This window comes from Colossoma macropomum, unplaced genomic scaffold, assembly GCF_904425465.1.
Source record: "Colossoma macropomum unplaced genomic scaffold, Colossoma_macropomum, whole genome shotgun sequence".
Classification (NCBI taxonomy): Eukaryota; Metazoa; Chordata; class Actinopteri; order Characiformes; family Serrasalmidae; genus Colossoma; species Colossoma macropomum.
The window spans coordinates 6,556,254-6,581,100 of NW_023494806.1; the positions used below are offsets into that span (position 1 = coordinate 6,556,254).

The 24,847-nt window shown below is 39.4% G+C and overlaps 2 protein-coding genes across 4 annotated transcripts in view; one reads left to right on the plus strand and one right to left on the minus strand.

The window, feature by feature from the left end:
• Positions 1-2,018, minus strand: part of ccdc117 (coiled-coil domain containing 117) — an 11,351-nt gene extending 9,333 nt beyond the window's left edge. Inside the window, exons 1-2 of the mRNA XM_036599078.1 lie at positions 1,977-2,018; positions 1,826-1,927 (exon numbers count right to left, since the gene is read on the minus strand). Coding sequence (XP_036454971.1) covers positions 1,826-1,927; positions 1,977-2,018 — 144 coding nt within the window. The remainder of the gene's footprint in view (positions 1-1,825; positions 1,928-1,976) is intronic.
• A 1,131-nt stretch (positions 2,019-3,149) lies between these two features.
• Positions 3,150-24,457, plus strand: tcn2 (transcobalamin II). Of its 3 annotated transcripts, XR_005008845.1 has the most exons (11): positions 3,151-3,277; positions 3,362-3,433; positions 10,100-10,283; positions 12,039-12,208; positions 13,491-13,643; positions 15,675-15,847; positions 15,945-16,119; positions 17,654-17,834; positions 18,464-18,582; positions 23,072-23,266; positions 23,960-24,203. XR_005008845.1 is itself a non-coding variant. In XM_036598367.1 (10 exons), the coding sequence occupies exons 2-10, from the start codon at positions 3,373-3,375 to the stop codon at positions 23,131-23,133; spliced, it is 1,278 nt and encodes a 425-aa protein (XP_036454260.1). In that variant the 5' UTR covers positions 3,150-3,273; positions 3,362-3,372; the 3' UTR covers positions 23,134-24,457. The 3 variants fall into 3 exon arrangements, 2 of the variants coding, with proteins under 2 accessions (XP_036454260.1, XP_036454259.1); XM_036598367.1 differs by having other exon boundaries at positions 3,150-3,273; positions 23,072-24,457; XM_036598366.1 differs by having other exon boundaries at positions 23,072-24,457.
• Positions 24,458-24,847: the final 390 nt, after the last annotated feature.

Here is a 24,847-nt window from a genome sequence, read left to right on the forward strand (position 1 = left end):
TTTTCTGACGGATGATGACTTACAACAGACAAAGTAGTGCTAAATTTAAAAATACTATAAAAAAACTATGAATCCACATACTGGGCTGCACCAAAACCAATTATACAGGACTATTTATGCTCTATTTTCAATCAAACATGCAGTTGGAAAGTGATTTTTAACTACTGAGGATATCCAGATCATGCTCAGCATATTTTTACACATATTGATGTAATTTATCACAATCACAATAAACTGTCGTATTGCACAGCTCTACTGGAATCTCTGTAAAAAAAAAAGTCTGGAATCAATAAAAAGAAGGCATAAAATGAAATATGTATCTAATATGTGCAACTTCACAGGCACCAAATAATTAAAAGGACACAAGGAAACTAAATAAAATTGAAGAAATGTGTTATCAAATGACCATATATATATATATATATATATATATATATATATATATATATATAATGTGTACACCGATCAGGCATAACATTAAGCACCTCCTTGTTTCTGCACTCATTGTCCATTTTATCAGCTCCACTTACTATATAGGTGCACTTTGTAGTTCTACAGTTACAGACTGTAGTCCATCTGTTTCTCTGCATACTTTGTTAGCCCCCTTTTACCCTGTTCTTCAGTGGTCAGGACCCCCATGGACCCTCACAGAGCAGGTACTATTTGGGTGGTGGATCATTCTCAGCACTAAGACAATGCAGTAACACTGACATGGTGGTGGTGTGTTAGTGTGTGTTGCGCTGGTCTGAGTTGATCAGACACAGCAGTGCTGCTGGAGTTTTTAAACACCTAAGTGTCACTGCTGGACTGAGAATAGTCCACCAACCAAAAATATCCAGCCAACAGCGTCCTGTGACCAATGATGAAGGACTAGAGGATGACCAACACAAACTGTGCAGCAGCAGATGAGCTATCGTCTCTGACTTTATATCTACAAGGTGGACCGACAAGGTAGGAGTGTCTAATAAAGTGGACAGTGAGTGGACACAGTGTTTAAAAACTCCAGCAGCACTGCTGTATCTGATCCACTCAGACCAGCGCAACACACACTAACACACCACCACCACGTCAGTGTTACTGCAGTGCTGAGAATGATCCACCACCCAAACAGTACCGGCTCTGTGGTGGTCCTGTGGGGGTCCTGACCACTGAAGAACAGGGTAACAAAGTAAGCAGAGAAACAGATGGACTACAGTCTGTAACTGTAGAACTACAAAGTGCACCTATATAGTAAGTGGAGTTAATAAACTGGACACTGAATGTAGAAACAAGGAGGAGGCTTTAATGTCATGGCTGATCAGTGTATTATAGCGTAAGTTACTTAGTATATTATCATTACATTACTAGGTTAGATAACTAGTCAGTTCACTAATAACATTTAGATAACAAGTTGGTATCTAACTTGTCTGCATTGTCTGAACAGCTGGCTACAGCTGTCACTGAAGACCCGAAATAGACGAGGCTGTAACTGACTTCTGCTCGCCAGCCTCTTGTAGCTACGAATTTTCCCGTTCCACCTTAAATGGTAAATAAGGCCTCGCTTTAAAACTAAAAGGCAACCAAATTTCACTTTTTCTTTCAGAGATAAGCTGTGGCTATGAACACCCTCGCACCGCTGCGGTCACTCAGCTGTTATCACTCTAACGTTATAACTTCCAGTATAACATTGTTAATAAGCACGGAGCTTCACTGGCTTTAGCCGCGCTAGCTTAGCTCCGACATAACTCCGGCCGTAAGTTGTCTGCGTCCCATTTTCAGCCCTAAATATCGACAAAGCCCGAAACAGTCGCTGTCCAATTCGTGCAAAAATGTTGTGAATGTTCACCTTTTTTTCCCGTAGTAGTGAACCAGCCAGCGCGTGCCTGTGCAGCTCGAGGAAGAAAAACATAAATTTGACGTTCCACGCACAGCACGCCCCACACAGCGTCTGCGCGAACCGAGGAGGCACGCTAACGTTCTGCAACACGCGTGCGCACTGGGACTTGTAGTCCGTTAAGTTTGCGGTTTGTGGTCCTCATACGGGTGCGGCTCAAGGTTGTAAACAAACTCGCGTGCCACAGTCCGAGACAGAAATGGACTGTTTTGTGCAATTTTCACGTTTTTTTTATTCATTAATAGTGAGTAAGATATAAGTATTTTCATAAAAAAAATATTTTTCCACGGCGTTTTAGGGCCACTGTTAATAAAAATAAAAATACTAGACTTCGAGAACAAAGTCGTATCTTAATATTTCGAGAAAAAAGTCGTAATATTTGGAGGATGAAGTGGGCTAACTGTAGGAGGGCTAACTGTAGGGGGGCTAACTGTAGCGGGGCTGCCATACCGTGTTGGTGTCTCGGTTGCTGTACTGACGCCGGAGCTCCACTCACTCCTGTCTCTCTGTGGATCATTTTGATCATCATTCTCACTGTCTGTGTAACTGCATGCCCTCTTTGAATGGGGGGAGATGTAGCCCCCGATAGCCGTGTAATCGACCCTGCCTGCGATTCTCCTTCAACAACACAGACAGCCAGTTTCCTCCGAGTCCGTCTGGCTCTCTATTCTAGATAAACAGTTTCCTGCTCAGCCGTTTCAGCCGTTTCTTACACTAATAACAGGCTGGTGCTGATGTGCAGGAGAGACAGGGAGACTGAGTGTTTCTTTATGGGTGAATCGATATGAAAGTATAACTCCACCAACTCAACGCCCCTCATTTTAACATGAGGAGGGGCTGCCTTCCCTTTGCAAAGCCTTTGGCCACAATATTGGACCTTTCCTGGTATTACTGCCACTTTAATGTCGTAATTCTACGACTTTTTTTCTCAAAAAATTACGTTTTTTTTCTCGAAATATTACGACTTTATTCTCAAAGTGTACTATTTTTATTTTTTGTGGCCCTAAAACGCCAATGCGATCCTGAATATGTAAAAAAGTGTACTAACCATCACTATACATTACTAAATTTGACGTTAATAATAATAATAACAATAATAATAATAATAATAATAATAAAAAGAAGAAGAAGAAAAATATTATTTAACTATTATTTTATTTTATCAAAGTTTCTTTTTTACTTTAACTTGTGTATTACCTATATAAATAAGAAAAAATGTGAAATCCTGCTCGTAATTTAGTTCATATTCACTTTAACAGTGTTGGTTGGTTCAACCTCTGCCTTGTTTGGGTAGCTGTGGTCATGTGACCAGAGAGGCAGCGGTGAAAATGTGGACAGTTTGATTTACAAGTGGGCAGCGTGAAGTTTTGCCCTTCATTCACAGCTCATAACCGTGAAAGGCAGGTAAGCCCGACGATCCATCAGCCTGTTCTTCTTCTGCGTGTGTTCTGTATGTAACTGTGTGGTCTGCTGGTTTGTTTTGTCCAGATCAGCCCAAAATGAAGGCGATTCTCCTCGTTGTAGCTGTGCTGGCTGCACTGACAGCAGGATCACCGTGCGGTATGATTAAATCTCTCTTTTCTCTGTTCCTAACTTAATATTTCCGTATCCAGCCTGTAATGACATAGCAGTAACATAGTAATAACAGACTAACACAGTGCTCAGAGCAGATTTTATAACGTTCATAGAAGCTGCGTTTTCATAACACTTAAAGGGGAACTCCACTGATTTTTTAAAAGTTCTACATAATTAAAGGGTTGTGACGTACACTAAGTCATTAAGAGTGGTTTGGTGTGAAATGGTCTGTTCTAGAGAAACTTGCCAAGCCAGAACTATTCACAGTGGTGGTGATAGGAACCAGACGTCTGAAGAATTTAATGCCTCTAAAATCTCCCTCACAGAAAGGTATTGCATGAGAAAGTTAGACATAAGCTGCCTGATATCTGAGACATTGTTTTATGATAGATTTTGATAAAGTTTTGCCTTTAAATGTATTTTAAACCATTTATTTTAATCCATTCTTGGTGGAGGAATACATTCAGGACGTTGTAAGGCAACATAGTTCCCAAAGAAAACTTATTTTGAGGCGGTTTTGGGAAGGTTTTGGCTTAAAATGTATTTGAAATCCATTTGTGGCGAAGAGGAACATACAGGGCGATTTAAGGCAAAATAGTCAGTAAAGAAATCCTATGTTTTTAGAATTATTACTATGTTATCATTATCAACATTATATATAAAACTCAGAAGACATGTTTTGGTTGACTGGTGGTTTTGGATAGCAAATAAAATAGCTATATTTATGCTTTAGACACTGTGACCCCTGGTTCCTATCACCACCACTGTAAAGAAATCCAAGTCGGTAAATTTCTCTACAATAAAGCATTTCTCATCAAGCCACTCTGAATGACTTTGTTTACATCTCAACCACTGAAATATGCAGCTATCTTGAAAAACTGGCCATTGTTTGGTTATCATTGTGCTGGACTGAGGGTCTTCATGTATATATGGTAAGTGCTGTTTGATTGCTCTCATGATATGACTTTATTTTAGTTGATAAATTATAAGGCACTTATAAAGGATACTAGCTGGGTAAGAAAGATGAGAGAATATTGAGGTGATTCTTTATGTAACTCTACACAAACTGTACATATGTAAATGTATGCATATTTGTATTGGCAGCATTTGATCACTTGGTTGTTTAAAGGTGCAGTGTGTAAAATTTAGTGGCATCTAACGTAGAGGTTACAGATTGCAACCAACTGAATGCTCCTCCCTCACCCCTCCCTTTCCAAGCACGTAGCAGAACCTATGGTGGCCGTCAGGTTTTCTGCCATTGCCTGTCCCGATTTCATGCTTCTTCTTGTTTTCATTTCTTTGACTATGAGGATTCACCCTCCCTTGCTTTTTCTTGTGCCAAAAAATAAGCATGATACTGTATTTGTGTAAATTTGGGTTCTCAAACTTCTCAACACATATTGGTTAGCTAGCACCAGCGGCAACCACTGATTTTTATTCTTTCTACAACCCCATTTCCAAAAAAGTTGGGATGCTGTGCAAAATGCAAATGAAAACAAAATGCAATGATGTGTAAATCATTTAAACTAGTACAAAGACAACATATCAAATCCTAAAACTGAGAAATTGTATTGTTTTTTGAAAAATGTATGCACATTTTGAATTTGAGGGCAGCAGCACGTTCCAAAAAAGTTGGGACGGGGGCATGTTTACCACTATGTTGTCTCACTCTCGGTAAGTGTTTGGGAACTGAGGAGATACTGCTGTAGTTTTGAAAGTGAAATGTTTTCCCTTTCTTACTTGATATAGGTTTTCAGCTCCTCAACAATTCAGGGTCTCGTTTGTCTTATTTCTTGTTTAATAAAATGCCATATATTTTCAGTGGGTGACAGATCTGATCTGCAGGCAGGTCAGTTTAGCACTGTGACCTTTTTACTATAGAGCCATGCTATTGTAGTTTGGGCAGAATGTGGTTTTACATTGTCTTGCTGAAATAATCAGAGCCTTTCCTGAAAAAGACGTTGTCTGGATGGCAGCAGATGTTGCCAAAACATGTATATATCGTTCAGCATTATTGGTGCCTTCACAGATGTGCAGGTCACCCATGCCATGTGCACTAATGTCCTCCCTATACCATCATGAATACTGGTTTTTGAACGGTGTGCTGATAACAAGCCTGATGGTCTTTAGACCGGAGGATGCAGCGTCCATGATTTCCAAAAAGAATTTCAAATTTTGATTTGTTGGACCACAAAACACTTTTCCACTTTGCCTCAGTCCATCTTAAATGAGCTCGGGCCCAGAGAAGGTGGCAGCATTTCTGGATCCTGTTTATATATGGTTTCTTCTTTGCGTTTTAGAGTTTTAACTTGCGTTAAGGATGCATTGATGAACTGTGTTCACAGACAGTGGTTTTCAGAAGTGTTTTTGAGCCCATGCAGTGATTTCCACTACAGAATCATGTCTGTTTTTAATGCAGTGCCACCTAAGGGCCCGAAGATCTTGGCTAGCCAATACTGGTTTTTGGCCTTGTCCCTTGCATACAGAGATTTCTCCAGATTCTCTGAATCTTTTAATGATATTATGTAACGTAGATGATGGAAAGCAAAAGTTCTTTGCTATTTTATGTTTAGAAATGTTATTCTTGAATTGTTGCACTACTTGCCCGTGAAGTCTTTCACAGAGTGTTGAACCCCTCATCATCTTTACTTCTGAAAGACTCAGCCTCCCTGAGATGCTCTTTTTCTACCCAGTGATGTTTCTGACCTGTTTCCAATTAATCTTTAGGTTTTTTTTTATAGCATTACACAACTTTACCAGTCTTTTGTTGCCCCCGTCCCAACTTTTTTGGAACGTGTTGCTGCCATCAAAGCAGTTTCAACATTTAATGTGTTGTCTTTGTACTATTTTTAAATAAATATAGGGTTTAAATGATTTGCACATCATTGCATTTTGTTTTCATCTACATTTTGCACAGCGGCCCAATTTTTTTTGGAAATGGGGTTGTACATCTTCCAATTGGTGCTGTAGTGCCACCGAATTCAAGCTGCCGTTACAACATAAAACCACGAAAGGCGCTCTCTAGAGCCAGGGTTTGGTTTGTGTGATCTGGGCTCTCTCTGTAAGTATGAAGGGCTCATTCTAAGCTAAAAAACATACAACGATTCATAGATACAAGTGATTATACACTAATGAAAACCTGATTTTGTATACTATAGTCCATTTTTGCTTATAGAACCCCCTAAATTTTATACACTGTCCCTTTAAATCAATTAAGCCATAAGCAGGAGACTGGAACAAATATTCATTTTGATGAGTCACAGTTGTCAGTATCTGGAAACAGGTCACTTAGGTTGAACATGGACTTGGATTCCTTCATTCATGAAGTTGGAGGAATGTTTTTTTCTCTGTACTTTGCTCTCTGCGTTTATGACAGTGGCAGTTTTTAAGGACAGTCACATGCTAGTCAGTGTCAGGAACTCACGCTGCTGAGGCAGCAGTGTGACCGGGGCAGAAGAGAGAGGCCATGAACTCGAATGTGTGTCCGCTGTTTTAGTGAGCACTGATTGTGACTCATTCATCCATAGAAAGTTTATTAGCACATTGCAAAATCCTGTGACTTTTCCTGTTTCCCTGACTCAACTGCCTTTTTATTTCAGTTTGTTCTGTTCCTCACGTTGCTTCTGTTTGAGTAGGATGAACATGTGCAAGAGCAGGGACAGATTTAAAGGGCCCGTGTCATTGACAAAATGGATCTTCCTCTCTTTTTTGAAATAAGCGTTTGATGTATTGTGTAAACACTGTTAAAGTTTTAAAACATATCTTCACTCCTCAGTCCATAAAACCTCCAATTAGGCCTGGGCAACATGACAATATTTATCAATATCGTGATAAATTAAGCCAAAATATATCACAGTATGCTTTTCTGAGTGTATCATGGATGTCATCAGTGCTTGAAAAACGCTTCTCAACTGCATGTTTGATTGCTAAGAGAGAGGAGACTTGGATTTAGTGCAGCACAGTGTGTGGAACGCTGAATACAAATCACTGTTTTTTTTGATACTTTGATATTCTTTAACCCTCTATTGCATGAATTATTACTTGCACATGATAAAAATGTTTCAATGTGTTTTTGTTATTTAAATTTGTTTACATAATGGAAATATTTGAAAAAAAAAACATTTTTAAGCGGGGTATTTGGTAAATTACTCGTACCATAGCACCATAAAATAAAAAAAGCACCATAAAATGTCCTTTTACTGAAAACAAGACCAAACAAACCCAACGTATGCTTAGTGAAATGTACTGCCCAATATTTACAAATACTGGAAATTAATACAATTTCAACTGGTATTTGGAATGTATGGTAAAAACATCATAATAAGAATTCCTGGTCGTGTGATGTCATAAAGTATTTGTCCTTTCAAAGTAAAAGACCGTTTTTCCACAATTAAATGGGAAAAGGGATTTTATGTTACTGCTTTTTAGTAAAATTGAGATAAAGTAATTGTTGCCATATGGCAACACTATGCAGTAGAGGGTCAATGTGGCACTGCTTTATGTTGTAACTTACCAAATGTCAAAAAAAATACAATAAAATAAACATTGAGACAAATGTGTATCACAAAAACGTCTAGAAATATTGTGATTACATATTTGCCACATTGCCCACCTCTACTTCAAATCTCATTTTTTGCATAATTTGAAAGATGCTTCTTACACTTCAATTTTATAATTTAGTCAATTTTACAATGAATAGACTAATAGAAACCAATTTTACATCTCTTTTTATCCTTTTACAGTCTTTATATCCTTTTATCCTTTAATTTCCTTACATTGACTTTTATTAAAAATTGAGGACGTTTTTCCTTCTTCTGTACCATTTTACCATTTTGGAGGTATGAGTTGTGCTCCGACAGCAACAATATGTACACCTATTCAGCCTATACCTGTTTAGCTTCACCCTATCAAACTGAAATTATAAGCCTGAACAGCTTTAAATAAGGCAGCAAATCAAAAAAGAGATAAAAAGAGGTTGAAAAATGATCATCCAAAATAAATTCGGTAACACTTTCTATGAATGTCACCTTTGTAAGCATCTATAAACACATTCATAACATGTTATAATGCATTCATAAGACATTATAAACATAGCTATAAATATTTATAAAAATGCATTATACATTATAGCCATGTTTATTATGCATTATGAATTGTTAACATAATACATTATAAGTACTGATCATAACAAATTATAAGAGCTCATAAGTTGTATCTGTCCGCTCTAAGTAAAGTGAAGCATACTGTACTAAAGCCTCCTCCAGTGTTAAGAGTGAGGCTTCAAGTTGAAGTATTTACTGAAGGATTTACTGAAACACTAAAACATAAACAATAAAGCACATTACAGGCTTCAAATGTCAGAGTTTAAACTAGAGCTGCCATCAGTGTTTTACCCAATGTGGGAAAGGTAGTGTACACCACCATTAGCTTGGTATTTGTCTTTACTTTGCAGTCTCCAAGCTGAGACTGACTTCTTTGGCATTGACATTATAACATGTTATTAACACTATTTATAATGCATTATATTAACAATTCATAATGTATAATAAACATGGCTATAAAGTGTAATTCAGTGTAATTCTTTTTTTATAAATATTTATAACCATGTTTATAATGCCTTATGAATACATTATAACATGTGTTTATAGATGCTTATGAAGGTGACATTCATAGAAAGTGTTACCATAAATTCTGACTGTTTTTGGGTGCATAAACTATACAAATGTCATGAGTGATCTTGGAGGAAAAGAATGAAATGAAAAAATATAAGAAATGGGCTCTTTATTGTTATTGGGGACCAAAGACAGGAATAGGGACCTAGTTAAATGAGAAATTATTTGCATTTAGAAATTATAATAAATTAGAATCTACACATTATTTAACACTAGATTTATATATATATAAATATATATATATATAAATTAAATATATATAATATTGTATATATTTCCAGTCAAAACAGCCATTAAGTGCAAGTTATTCATTTTCAGGAGATGTTTCTGAGGATATATTTGCAGGAAGTAGAAAGTTAAAGGAAAGTAAGTGAAGAAACAGATTTCAGAAGTTATTAAAGGCTACAGAGAAAAAGCGACTCCTAACAACCGTGCAAGACTTAGTAGACCACCATAACAGCCCCCTATCAGATAAACAGCACTTAAAGCTTTCATCTCTGAGAGAGAGGAGAAAATCAAGCTGCTTCAGATCTGAAAACATCCACAGGTGTTTCTGTCCATCCTTCCACTGTGAGAAGACGACTCAGCGCTATGGGTCTAAAAGCATGTGTAGCTGTCAAGAAGAACCTCACTGAGAAACGGAAATGGACAAAAAAGAAGGTTTTTAAAATCAAACAAAGAAACTGCTGCCATTCTCAGAGCAATAGATTGACCACCCCAGGGTCCAGACTTTAACATCACTGACTGTGTTTGGGAATAAGATTAATATCGCTGCAGATTTCTTTAAAAAAACCTGAAAGCGAGTCTCCTGAAATAAATGGAAGCTGTAATAAAGGTAAAAAGTGGCTACTTTTGCATAGTGTAAAGTCCACCTCTGTAAAATGAGGCGGGGGAGGGGGGGGGTGTTGAATGTACGTGCGTGTATGCAGGTGCACTAATGTACTTCATGTGCATTTTCTGTCGTACACTGACCCCACAGCGAAGGATCATGACGAGCTCGTGCTGAGGCTCAATAAGGAGCTGCTGCGCTCCACTGAAGAGCCCGGCTCTCTGCCCAACCCCAGCGTCCACATCGCCCTGCGCCTGTCCACTCACCACAACCTGGCCAAGGAGAGCCAGCACCTCAACCACCTCAAAACCAAACTCCACGATGACATTCAGAAGTAAAGAGCTCATACACGCTGCTGAGGTCACACTGATATTATAAGAAAGTGCACACACTTCCATGAGTTTGGAGACACTTTGATTCTTTTAAATGTCACTCAACTTCATGTTTGGGTCATTCTACAGAAACGTCCATTTTTTGTGTCCCTAGTGTTTACAGATATATTACACTGAAAAACATGTTAGGGTTACAATTTATTTACGTTTTCAATTAAACCAATACGTTATTTTAACAATTACACCATCCTGATCCATCAATTTAGCAATATTGGTTTTTAAATCAGTTATCTAGAATTCCAAGCACCATAGAAGTGCTCGTCCCCACAGTCATGTGTGAAAGGCGAGACCATATTTTGGAGAAAAAAAAACACATTTTTCTGCAATTTTAACTACAATAATCTATACATGACTATGAATTGTGTATGTGTATATATATATATATATATATATATATATATATATATATATATATATATATATATATATATAAATTAAATGACTTAAGTACTATAAAATATATAATAAAAGTTGTTGTCCCCAGGAGTCGTGTCGCTGGTGTTACCACATAACAAAAAATCTCTTATTTTGAAATAAAAATCACACTGATGACATCATTTGACTTCCTTTTACCTATTTTCTGAGGATCTATGAAGAAAAGCACATGGTGAGTCCACTGTGTCTTTCAGTTATCAGAGATTCTCTCATTTAGCTCATGATTTCATATGAAGCTCTTAGCTGAAGTCACTGGTGTGACCCACTTTATTCTTAGGTACCTGTCAAAAAATGGAACACAAATGGATTAAATTACATATTTTAGTGGATATTCCACGATTGACAACATGTGGTCTGATGCTCTGTAGCAGAAACTTTGTAAAATGCATTGTTCATTAAAAATGTCTTTGGTGTTACCTTTATTATCTGTAACAACAATGAGGATGGGTAACACCAGTGACTCCTATGGAGAGATAGAAAAGTGGACGTTTCTGTGGAATGACCCGTTCATTAAAGTGTAGGCCTGTCACAATCATGAAAATTTAGCTTACAGTATAATTAATTACGAAAGTACAGAATGGTCAGATTAACTGATTAGCTATCTTGCCTCTTAGCTGTGGACACTTCGTAGCTCCTAACTCAGGCATGTCAAGCTAGGGGCCTTCCAGGCCAAAGTGCTGTGGAGATCAGTGTTTACCATCATCTATCGCTCTGAACTCAGTTAACGAAGGCCTTGCTAATTAGCTGATGAGCTGAATCAGGTGTGTTTAATGAGGCAGCGTGCTGAAGTTTGCAGTGTTTTGGCCTGCGAGGACTGGACCCTGACAGGTGTGTCCTAACTGATCACAGACACAGCTCGAGCTCAAATAAACAGACATTACTCATCGCTGCCCTCTAGCTTGCTCTTGATGTTACTACAACAAGTCAACAGGTGGAACTGTTGTTGCTTTCATAAAACCCATTTCCTGCGTTCTTTTATTAACACGTACTTGTCTGAACGAAATGCACCCAGTTCTGTTTGATGCAACCTAAATATATAATTGTGAATTATAAAAGCTGAAAACAGCTGTGGAAAATCACTGCGGTCACCTTGTCTGATTGCAGTTAACAGAACTAATTGCGATCAGGTGATTGTGTAATGATTGTGACAGGCCTGAAAAAGAGTCTTCCTTGGTGTGAAGACCACACTTTGCGGTAAGACCCTATTAGAAGCCCCCTTCTGCCTAGCGAGCAATCCCCTGATGAGTTTCGTATGTGTTCAGCTCTCTCAGTGGGGGTCAGATGGTGGTGGGCCGTCTGGCTCTGTACATTCTGGCTCTGAAGTCTTCCTGCCACGACCTGAACAGTCTAACTCTGATTGAGGGAGAGACCAGCGACACCCTGCTCACCCACCTCAAGAGGCAGATGGAGAAGGAGAAAGAGAACATTGTATGTGAGTGTCTCTCTCTCTCGCTCTCTCCCTCACACACATACACTCTGTCATTCTCTCTGTTTCCGTCTGTCTGTCTGTCTGTCTGTCTGTCTGTCTGTCTTTTTCTCTCTTTTTTTTGTCCGTCTCTCTCTCTCTGTCTCCCCCCTTCTCTGTCTGTCTTGCTCCCTGTGTCTGTATTTCCCTCTTTCTTTCCCTTTCTCTCTCTCTCTCTCTCTCTCAAACACACTCACCCCCTCTCTCTCTCACACACACACACAAACTCTGTCATTCTCTCTGTTTCTGCCTGTCTTTCTGTATCTCTTTCTCACTGCGCCCTGTCTGTCTGTCTGTCTGTCCTTTTCTCTCTTTCTTTGTCCGTGTCTGTCTGTCTGTCTTGCTCTCTGTGTCTGTATTTCCCTCTTTCTCTCCCTCTATGCCTCTTTCTGTTATTTTCTGTCTGTCTTTCTCTCTCTTTTTCACCGTCTTTTTCTTTCGCTCTCCCACTCTCTCTTGCGCCCTCTTGCCCTCTCCCCTTTTCTCTGTCTGTCATTCTCTTATTCTCTCTCTTGCCCCCCTTTTTTTCTCTTTGTCTGTCTCTCTCTCCCCCTCTATCTGTCTCTCACTCTGCCCCTCTCTCTTTCTCCTCCTCTCTGTCTCTCTCCCCCCTCTATCTGTCTCTCGCTCTCCCCCTCTCTCTTTCTCCTCCTCTCTGTCTCTGTCTCTCACTCTCTGTTTCTCTCTCCCCCTCTCTCTTTCTCCTCCTCTCTGTCTCTCTCTCTCACTCTCTGTTTCTCCCCCCCTCTCTCTTGCCCTCTTGTCCTCTCTCTTTTTCTCTGTGCCTGTCTTTCTTTTTTTTCTCTCTTGCCTCTCTCTCTCTCTCTTTTTCTTTATTCTCTTTTTCTGTCTGCCTCTGTCTCTCTCTCTCTCTCTCTCTCTCTCTCTCTCTCTCTCTCTCTCTCTCAATGACACAAAAAAGACTGACCATGATAATGGTCATGATAATGGATGGCCGATTATTAAGACTGTCGTTAGACAGTCATGTTCTTTTTCATTCAGTCTGATTTCTGTTAAATCCTTAAACTGTATTATTTAGACACTAAAGACTTATCGCTGAATATTTAACATAATTGTAATTTAATTACTGAGAAACTAATATGTAATTTAATGTTTACTAGTGGGTTTTAAACAAACAAAACAAATCAGTACACTTTTGTGAAATCATTGCTGATATATCAGTCCAGTACATATAGATGTAGATACATGACTCAGCACTAAATATTTTGTGGATTTATTCTCTTCTCAGTGAGTAACCGTCCCCTGACCAACTACTATCAGTACTCCCTGGGCATTCTGGCTCTGTGTGTGAGTGGAGTGAGGGTCAGCTCACACGTCAGCCACAAACTCATCCACGCCGTCCAGCACGGCCAGATCAAGCACGGCGACTCCATATGCGTCGGTGAGGTTAAAGAACTTACCAGGAGCCATTTTAAATGGAGTTCACTTTCAGGGCTTTGTTACAGTGACACTTTCTACACTTTCTACAGTGACAGTGTTACAGTCACACTTCACACTAATGCAAGCTGGAACATGAAAGATGACATATCCTACCCTATAATTACAGCTCATAAATCAGATTACCTTCCCTGTTAACAAGAGTATGCATGCTGACTCAGGCTTTTTTCTGAAGTCTGAAGTGTTTGAAGTCCGAAGTTTGCTTTTTGCGTTTGAATGAAAGATAAAATTCAGGCTTCAAAATTCCTGATACTACACTTTTACTGTTTTAGATGCCCTTGTTCTGTATTTCGTACATAAACAGAAGCAGTATAACGCTGCTGTTGGAACAAAACCTCAATCCTCGAAACCTCGAAAATCTCCAAAATAGTAACTTTACAGGAGAAGGAAAAAACGTACTTTACTTTTAATGCAAGTCAATGGAACCAGACTTTTTGTCCAAGCGATTTTGGGCCGTTTAATTTGGTCCAATGATCATGAAATTTACACACAACGTAAAGGACAACAGGCATTTTCAAATTATGAACAACGCCAAAAATGGAGATACGAGGTTTTGTTCCAACAGTAGTGATAAGCAAGTCTATTTCAGATTATTGAACAACTTGACATGATTTAAAGGAAGCATATGATGATTTAGGCATATCGTCCTTTAGGTTTAGCTCCAGTGTGAAACTAAAGACACTGAACATGCCTTGGTTGATTTCATTTGTTTGTTTTGGTCTTATCAAGGTTTCAATTGTTTAAAGTGCCTGAATTTAATTTGCCTTGGGTACTGCACACTTAAAAATGATTGTTCTTCAAGGGTTCATTAGTAAAGAAAATAGTTCTATATAGAACCATGAACACTCCAAGATCCCTTGGCATGATTAAAGGGTTCTTTGCATCATGAAAGCGTTCTTCAGATTGATGGAGAATGTGCTGTGTATGGTTCTATATAGGACCTTTTTGATGTGGCACCAAAAAGTGTTCCGCTATTGTTACAATGTCATGATGTCAGGCTTGTTACAATAGAGGAACCCTTTTTGGTGCTACATAGACCCCCTTTTCCAACAATATGAAGAAACTTTCACGATGCAACGAACTCTTTAATCATGCAAAGTGTTCTTTGAATGTTGATGGTTCTATATAGAACATTTTCTTTGCTAAAGAACCCTTGAAGAACTACCATTTTAAGTGTGTGTTTAATTAGGTACTTGAGCTTTACTTCACTTTCTTTGTTACACTTTTATTATTATAGATTTTTATTTACTTTTTTGAATCCCTTTTTTTGTATGATGCTCGGCTCAGTGGCAAACTGTGATGAAAAACGCAGTCAAAACGTGTTCTAACAACCCGCTAATTAGGCTTGTATTCACAGCCAGTGACGTATCTAGAACTTCCAGAAGGCCTAGAGTGATGTTTGTTCTCATGATATTGGTCCCGCCTACTGTTAGTCAGAATGTGATTAGGTGATTCCTCTGTCACTTTCTGATTATGCTGAGAGTTAATCTAACAGGTAAGGTCTACAGTCCTAACTGGACTTCAGCTCCTGAAGTCCTAACCAATAGGAGAGCTCGCTTAGCTATATCCACCACGATACTACAGAGGAAAATGATTCCTGATTGGCCAGTTTTCCATAGGTGTTTCAAGAATTTAACCTATTTGTTTCCATCCAAAATGTAACAATGAAACAAGTAATACTGTAATACTTGCACAGTTTAAAAACAAATATGATTCTATTGAATAAAAATGAATTAAAGATTAAAGACATGCATTTCTTTAGTTCACAGAGACCATTAGGCCCTCTCTGAAGGCCTAGAAGGCCCCCTCTGGCTTGGCTATATTGTAAATGAGGGTGAAACTCATTGTGCCTTGAGTTTAAACGAAGTTTGCCTAATTGGTTGATGGATTGATTGAATGATTTGGCTTAAGAGAAAAACTGCATGTATTGTTTCCCAGCAACACATACGAAGGTATCCTCTCTCACCCTTCACAGACTCGTATGCGATGGCAGGCATGGCTCTGCAGTGTTTGAAAGAAGCTGGAACCCCAGTGAAGGATGGGCTGGACCTGAACGATCCTCTGGCTACCATCAAACAGAAGCTTCAGCACTCCCAGCGAGCTGATGGACACATAGGCAATGAGTTCAGCACTGGACTGGCTGTGCAGGTACGCCTTGAGTTTGGTGTAGAAGCGAGAATCTTTCTCTACAGTTTTTAGAAAAGACACACCGGATATCATGACTACCTCCTCCTTTGCTCCTCAGGCTTTGCTGGCGATGGGCAGTAAGGTGACGGAGTGCTCCACCTCTATGGAGGCTCTCCGTTCAGACGCTAGAAAGGGGTCGTACCACAACGCCATGGCCATCTCCCAGACCCTGCCTGCTCTACAGCAACGCTCCTACCTCCATCTGAAGAGCCACGAGTGCCGCAATGAGGACGGTATAGACGGTCTCACTTTCTGTAGTCACGTATTTTATATATTCAGCTGTTTGATTAATTGACTATTTTAACATTTAAACTTCTTTGATTTCCTTTTTCTTTTACATCACATCAGTTACATCTGTGTGAAAACCAGTTTGCTCTTTTATGTTGAAACAAAACAACAAAAACCATATCGCCCCCTACATTCCCAATAGTGAATTGCAATTGGAATGACTGCATGTACAGTCTACAGCCCACGACTGCCCCTTGGAGGTTAGGGAACCAGCCTTGTTACCAGAAGGTCGCCGGTTCGGAACCCTGAGCCGACAGTACGTGACTGAAGTGCCCTGGAGCAAGGCACCTAACCCCCAACTGCCCCCCCGGGCGCCGTGGATAGGGCTGCACATTGCACCGGGCAAGTGTGCTCACTGCCCCCTAGTGTGCGTGTTCACTAGTGTGTATGTGGTGTTTCACTGCATGGATGGGTTAAAATGTGGAGGTGAAATTTCTCCATTGTGGGACTAATAAGGGTCACTTAATAATAAAAAGCTTTCTAAACAGGCTTTAGATGTGAGGTTCTAGGAAAAATTATTATTGGCATAGAACCTTGTGTGTAGAGATTCATTAACCTTTAAAAGGGTTCTTTATGCTTTGTTGTTGCATTGTTAATGGGAAGTATCATGGAAAATTTTTTAAAAATAATTTGCTGTAGTGTATAAATATTGCTAAAATTTCAAAATTTGAACAAGGCAGCCGTCCTTCACATTGTGTGAAAATGACATGAATGGACCAATAGAAATGCTCCAAAATTGCTTGGAATAAAATCTCTTTCCATTGACTTTGAAAGTAAGTAATATTTTTGCCTTCTCCTGTAAAGTTACTGTTTTGGAGATACATATTTTTCTTTATACATATATAGAAGCTAAGCTGCATAAACAGCCTGTTTTGAATCCATTGTTTCTGTGATGTCAGAAAAACTACCGCATTGACATCTAGCCACTTCTTTAGCCCCCCAGCAGTTTAGCTCTACCCATTCACATATGAAGGTTTCAGCCAGGACTGCTTTTTGAGCAAGGCACACTGTGGTGCACCCAGAAAAGAGCTAATTTACATATATTAGTGTTATAGGCACAGTTGTGTTAAAAAACAGCCAGTTTAAGTCTGAGGAGTAAAGAGAGGTTGGAAGATGGTCACACACAAATGAAATATTATTTTTTTTGGTACATAAAACAACACTAACATTATAAGTGGACATCAAGGAGGAAAAATAACATGCAGGAAACATGTAGGATATGAGCCCTTTATAGAACCATCCACTGAAAGGTTCTTTAGGGGATCAAAAGTGGTTCTCCTATAGCGCTCTGCTCCAACACATTCTGGCACCTTTTATTTCTAAGAGTGTTCTCATACGGACATCACAGAGCACTGCAGAGCGCCTTTTGTCTTGCCTAATCTGTATTGGCAATGACGAATTTGTTGACTAATTTAAGCAGATTCGAACCAGCGCATCATTGAAAAGAAACAGATTTTTTTCTTTTATTCTCCTGAACAGACACTCTTGTTCTGGACGCTGCTCCGGTTGTGGAAGTCCTGCCAAGCCTGACCAAAGTCCCTGTGCGGGTGGAGGTGCTGAAAGCTGACGGCTCGTCCTCAGAGTATCGCCTTGACGTTCCCAGTGGCTTCTCGCTGCTTGAGGTTCTCACCCTGCTTCAGGACCATCAGATGGGTTTCACGTCAGTCTCGTTTATTTGAATATTTCATCTTAAAGGACCACATCGATAAATAGGGCTAATGTTGACAGTAGAGAGTGAAATCCAGTGAAACCATTTAGCAGCATTCATTTATATAACACTAATCAGTGGCCTAGAAACCTTTTCATTGTTAGTAATGCGGTCAGTTTGGGCGAATTATTCCTTTAAAGGCATGTTTGGGGTCTGAGCTTTGTTTCTGTAGTTATGCACTGGAGCTATGAGGCTAATGTAGCTAGCAAGTAATGGATGCTAATACCCAACAGTCCTCACACATTTATCTCAAACTGTGTGGTTTTGTTCAGTAATCTCTAAGGCTACGTTCACATTACCAGGCTGAAGCGGCAAAAATCCGATTTTTTGCCCTAATGTGACTCAGATCTGACGTTTTCAGGTCTGTGTGGACACACAAATCTGATCTTTTCAAATCCGACTTTAGCCACTTTCATATGTGGTCCTAGATCGGATATGTATCTGATTCGTAGCCATGCGACCTTAATGTGACTCTCAGATCGGAATTCATGTGCATGTGCGCCATCATTCAGTGTTACCATGGCAACAGCGGTAAGTGCGGTTTGGCTTTATCGTCTGTGTATCTGTCTTGTGTGCTGTAGGTTTGAGACGGAGGACAGTCTGTGGGGACCCTTCCTTAGCCGGGTGAACGGAGAACAGGCTCGGCAGACTGACCGCAGATATTGGCATCTCTCCTCAGATGGCAATGGTCTAAAAGAGGGTGAGTTAGACGGACACCCACATCTATGTATAAACCCATGTGTATCTAAACCTTTAGAGGCCTATATGTGGTGGTGTAGACTTCTCACAGCAGTCCTTTAGGAAATGTTTCAGTGTATCATAAAATCTCAAACTTCACCACAGTTTCATTCGATTCAACTACTTTGCGAATCAAAATTAATACACAGATCTGATGGGAGAATAGACAATAAAATATCACACCATATACATCATTTTCATTCTCACTGAATCTTCAGTGACCCCTCATGACCTGTAGAGGGGCACTGTCATTCTGGAAGAGACCAAGTTTATCATAGTTTCTAAATTTTCATTAGTTGCATAATTAAAATACATAATTACATAATAAAATACATAATTACATAATTAAAATACATAATTTTCATTCTCACTGAACCTACAGTGACCCCTCATGACCTGTGGGGGGGCACTGTCATTCTGGAAGAGACCAAGTTTATCATAGTTTTTACATTTTCATTAGTTGCATAATTAAAATACATAATTACATAATTAAAATACATCATTTTCATTCTCACTGAACCTACAGTGAGCCCTCATGACCTGTGGGGGGGCACTGTCATCCTGGAAGAGCCCAAGTTTATCATAGTTTTTAAATTTTCATTAGTTTTTTATTTTTATTTAGTTTTTCATTTTGGTTTTGATTTCAATTTAGTTTCAGTTGGTCTTACTAAAGTAATAGTTTAGCTTTGTTTTATGCTCTGAAAAGTAATAGTTTTAGTTTAGTTTTTATTTCAGTTACAGTTTAAATTTTAATATTATGATGAGCGCTGTGATAGTAGATATTTGATAACAAAAGACAGAATGAAATTAAAACAGTAGTCTGAGCTCAGCTTGACTAAAGCTCTTCTTAAAGACAGCCAAACACAGAAGGGACCTGCTTATAAACTCTCAATCATGCGCTGAAAAAAACAAAATGAAAACAAGTTTTTGTCAGTAATTCTATGTTGTTTTAGTTCATTTTGCAGTGGACATTATAGTTTTGATTTAGATGGTGTGTTTTTATTTTTATTACGTTGAACGAGCACATTTTACACTACTAGTTTTTGTTTTAGTAGTAGTTTTAGTTACTATACACTAAAAAGTGATGTGTTAAATAACAACAAACCGACTTGTTTTACCCATTTTAACACTATTTTGTGTCATATTGCTTTCAGATTTAACACATTCTGTGTTAAAATAGCTCAAAACTTATTTTTCATAACTGGGTGTAGAAATACTTCAAAAATTTTGTGTTAAAAGTTAAAAGTTGCCTCCAACTGAACACACTGATGTGTCTATTTCGAAACAGGATGTGTTGTAACACATCTGTTTTAAGCATGTATAATAAGAGAATATTTCCATCAGGACAGAAATGTTTCATTATAGGATAAACTATTTCTGTCCTGATGGAAATATCCTCTAAGGGGATGAGTGGACCCAAACCATGTCAGCAACATGCCCTCCACAGCATAACAGAGTCCTTGGAACCCCTCACTGTAGGGGCCAAGCATATAAGCATCTATCATTGTCTTGGTGTACACGGCACATGCACTCTCCCACTTGTGGAGAATATCATTGAGTGCATTTACATAATTTACTTAATAATCCGATAACTGAAGAAAATCAGATTTTGTCAGTAATCCGATCAACACGTTTACATGCACTTGAGACCAACCAATAAACTCACAGAAGAAGACGTGACATAAACGTAATGTAAATCCATGACCATCTGAATAATCGGATAACTGCAGAAATCTGATTATGATCGGATTATTGAGTGCATGTATACACACTCACTGATTTCAAAAGAAAACGTTGCATCGTTACACCCTTTTGAACATAATTGGAAAACAGGCGCAGTGGGTAGCGCTGTTGCCTCACAGCAAGAATGGCCTGGGTTCGATTCCCGGCCGGGCGACCAGGGTCATTTCTGTGTGGAGTTTGCATGTTCTCCCCGTGTCTGCGTGGGTTTCCTCCGGGTACTCCGGTTTCCTCCCACAGTCCAAAAACATGCTGTTAAGCTAATTGGACATGCTAAATTGCCCCTAGGTGTGAGTGATTGTGTATGTCTGTCTGTCTGCCCTGCGATGGACTGGCGACCTGTCCAGGGTGTATCCTGCCTTTCGCCCAATGACAGCTGGGATAGGCTCCAGCACCCCACCGCAACCCAGAAGGATAAGCGGTTTAGATGATGTACGTATGTATGTATGTATGTATAATTTGAAAACAGCAGCTGAGCTTTATATTGTGTGGAAGTTTCATGATGAATGGTCCAATAGAAAAAATGTCCAAAATTGACTGGAATCTTTGGTAACACTTTATTTGGACGGTCCACTGTAGATGCTCAGCGATTTTTAACTAACTTATCTCATCTAAATAGCTATTAAATGCAACTGACCTTGACGTTGCATGTGAAATATTCCATTAAATCTGTCCCTAGCCCTAAACCTGACCCTAACCCTAACCTCAGGGCAAAACCTACACTTACTCCTAAAACCTAATCCTAACCTTAATGTTGTTGATAATCAGCTGAATATCACCAGAAAGTTTGTTAATGATTTAAGTATCTGTAGATCACCCAGAGGGGACCATCCAAATAAGGTGTGACCAAGTCTTTTTACATCAATTTGCATCAAAAGTTGAGAAAGTTACCGTTTTGGAGGTATGAGCTTTTGTCTGACAGCAACGATACGGTGAAGGATGAAGTATGAGATTCACTGTATTATTGTTAATTAAAATCAATACAGCCATAACAATTTATGTAAAAATACCAGATGTTTAAAATATCACAAGTGTCCAGTGTAGGGTTCTCCTTTAGCAGCTGTAGCCAGTCAGCAGCCTGTCCATGTTGTCCACCCTCTCACACACACACACACATACAAACACACACACACACACTAACAGAAGGCCATGTAGGAGGAGAACAGAGTGAAGGACACAGCACCTTCACACTTTTTTCCACGCAGGTTCACCCAACACCACATGTGTAATATAAATGTGTGGGGGGTGAACAGAGTGAAAGTCTTTTCCTTCTCCTGTAAAGTTACCATTCTGGAGGAATGAGGTTTTTGTCTGACATATGGTGAAGGATGACTCATCTGACCATATCACTGTTTTCCACGTCTCTGACGAGCAGCGTCTCTGGCTTTGACACCACTGACCTCTATGTTCTCGCTGACACAGTCTGATCACGTGCATATCACGCTAATGTTCAAGCAACGCAGCTGCTGAATGTGCGCTTTCATCCATACTTTCAACCCTGTTTACTGACATCAAAATGCAGAGGTCACTTTAGTGCAGAGGTCTTCAAATCTGGACCTTTAATCCAGTTTTCAGTCCAGATTTTGTAGTTGCTGGTACTTAACAGAACTGCTGATGTAACTGGTTGGCCACCAAGTGGCACACCTACCAGTGATCACAAAATCCAGGACCAGACTTTGGATTAAAGGTCCGGATTTGAAGATCTCTGCCTTAGTGGCTCTCCAACCCTGATCCTGCAGAGCTACCTTCCTGCAGAGCCTAGATCCAACCACAAATTGCCACTCTTGCTCCAGCTAATCAGCCTCTTCCCAAGCCCCTGATTGGCTGGATCAGATGTGTTAGAGTTAAGAAGCAGGGCAGCTTATTCGTTACAGGTTGGAGCTGAACTGTGCAGGAAGGTAGTTCTCCAGGGCCAGGGATGGAGATCAATGCCTTAGTCACTGTTATTATTTAACCCTTGTGTGGTGTTGATGTGTTTGTTACTCAGTGATCTGGTGGATCCACTGTATTATTGTTATTTAAAATCAATACAGCCATAACAATTTATGTAAAAATGCCAGATGTTTAAAATATCACAGGTGTCCAGCGTAGGGTTCTCCTTTAGCAGCTGTAGCCAGTCAGCAGCCTGTCCATGTTGTCCACCCGCACACACACACACACACACAAACACACACACACACTAACAGCAGCATGTAGGAGGAGAACAGAGTGAAGGACACAGCACCTCCACACTTTTTTTCCACGCAGGTTCACCCAACACCACATGTGTAATATAAATGTGTAGGGGGTGAACAGTGTGACGTCACTGAAAATGTGTTATTTTATATATTCTTCACAGAAAATGAGCAAAGACCAAGAAATCTGGGGTTAATAATAATAAATAGCATCATTTTTTCTTTTGGTAAACATTGAAAATGTCCCACGGACCCCCACCCCACACGAGGGTTAAACACTGAAGAGTTAAGCAGTCTTTGTGACCTAAGATCCTGCAGTCCATGTCCCAGTAATGAGCCCTCTTTTAAAGGTTCTTAGATCTTTCCTTGATCCAAAGTCCAGGTAAACCAGGCTGGAAGCATCTGCACTCATTATGTTTCTCCACCTATTCCTTCAGGTTGTTTTCCTTTAATTCGTCACCTCTCTGTATGTGTGGTAGTCTGGACTAAACTGATGCAATTTTAGAAACATTCTTGATGCTGTGCTTTTCTTCTCAGGCATCAAGGACTATAAGATTGAGAAGGCTCAGAAGATCACCATCAAGAACACTGGATACTGAGCGCTGTGATTGGGATTTGAGACGAATGAAGAAAAGCATCTACATGTTAATGTTAGGCCCAATCTCATTTCTTCTTTTTACCCCTACCCCTTGTTTTTGAGTGTCACCCTAACCCCTTGGAACAGAGTTACAAAGGGTAGTGGTTGAAATCTTGCCCTACGAAATGGGACCCTCAAATAAAACGAAAAAAATAAAACAACATTGCTTCCCAGGCTACTAGCGCTGCTCTGTAGGCGACCCGGCCCGTCTTCAGTGATAGCCGAGAAGGGTAAAGTTCAGCTCCTCACTGCTGGGCTTCAGTTACATTTAGGGCAACATATGTTTTCAAAGAGGGGTTTAATACAATTATTTATTATCACCCACCCCTAATTCTTTGGTGATACGAAGCTGAAGTCAGATATTCACCAGCTTCTTGCTCGAATTTTCCCGTCCCACCTTAAATGGTGCAGCAGTTACATTCTGGCGCTTCAGGTGTCAGAACTACTGGACTATTTAAGGTGGAACGGGAAAATTAGCTAGCTAGCTACCGAAATATTAGCCTGCTATTAGTGATTTTTTATGCTTGTTATGAAGAAAATGACCATAATACATTAAAACGACATTAAACTAAGACAATACAGTGGTTATCGTCATTTTTTAACAGAGAAAATTCTCACATTTGTGGGTTTCTTTGGTCTCTTGCTCTTCTTGCCCACTTCTTTTTTCTGATAACACTCTGTTTGGAGTGTGTCTCTGAAAAACCTCCATTTGGTGGGCTATGTAGCCCTAACACTTCGCCCTACCCCTCTATCTCAACAAAAATTGGGACACCCTACCCCTAGACGTGAACGTGCAAAACAGAGGGCTAAGGGCTAAGTGGTAGGGGCGAGGGGAGAAATGGGATTGGGCCTTGGATTAGAATAATGTGAGGAATGTTTCAGTGCGTTCCCCTTTTTATAGATGTATTTTAAAGTTGAATGTACTGAGAGACATTTTCCAAATCCTTTTCTGTGGTAGTCAAAGCTGTTCAACCAGATCAAATCAGTATTTTAATAAAAATTAAATAAAGTTTCATAATGACATTTTGAAAAGTCTCCCTCTGTGGCTGATTTCAAATATCACTTCTTCAGTTTCGTCTTAATAGTGAATCTGTGCATGTTCTTGTCATATATTCAAGTTTATTCTTCTTTATCTACAATGTAAACATGGTTACCTTGTATGCTTCATATCAGGGGTTCCCTGAACTGGCATTGGGAAGCCCTGCTTTATATCCTTACATAGAATCACTTCTGTTTGATGAGGGCAAAATGCAAACATAACATAAATAAATGAAAAATAAAAGTCACTAAGGTTGATTTTTGTGAGAGTCGTATGTCTGTTTGTTTCGGACTTTTATTTTGACACGTCCCAGACCTTTACTGCTTGTATACAGTTTCTTGGCGCATCCAATTTAATTGGTTGTTGCTACGCCCTACTCCCTATTCCCTACTCCCGCCACCCTTCATAATAAAAGCTCGGAAGGGCTGCAAAATATGGTCATTCAGAACACAGTTTAATTACATGTATTACTATATTACAAAGATCCGCTTTACGACGGACGTATTTTTAAAGAAAAAAGATAATACTGTGAATAGATGGACAAGCAGCAAAACTGTGCCTTTCAGCCACCAGTTAACTTTATTTAGCATGAACCGGGAATCTAGTTTGATTTTGCTATAATTTAATGTTTTCTAGG

Excerpts from the sequence above, each read along its gene's own strand:
- tcn2 (XM_036598367.1), top strand. The coding sequence starts at position 3,373 with ATGAAGGCGATTCTCCTCGTTGTAGCTGTGCTGGCTGCACTGACAGCA. Across the intron at positions 10,284-12,038 it reads CTCCACGATGACATTCAGAA|CTCTCTCAGTGGGGGTCAGA; the intron begins GTAAAGAGCTCA and ends GTATGTGTTCAG. Across the intron at positions 15,848-15,944 it reads GCACTGGACTGGCTGTGCAG|GCTTTGCTGGCGATGGGCAG; the intron begins GTACGCCTTGAG and ends TTTGCTCCTCAG.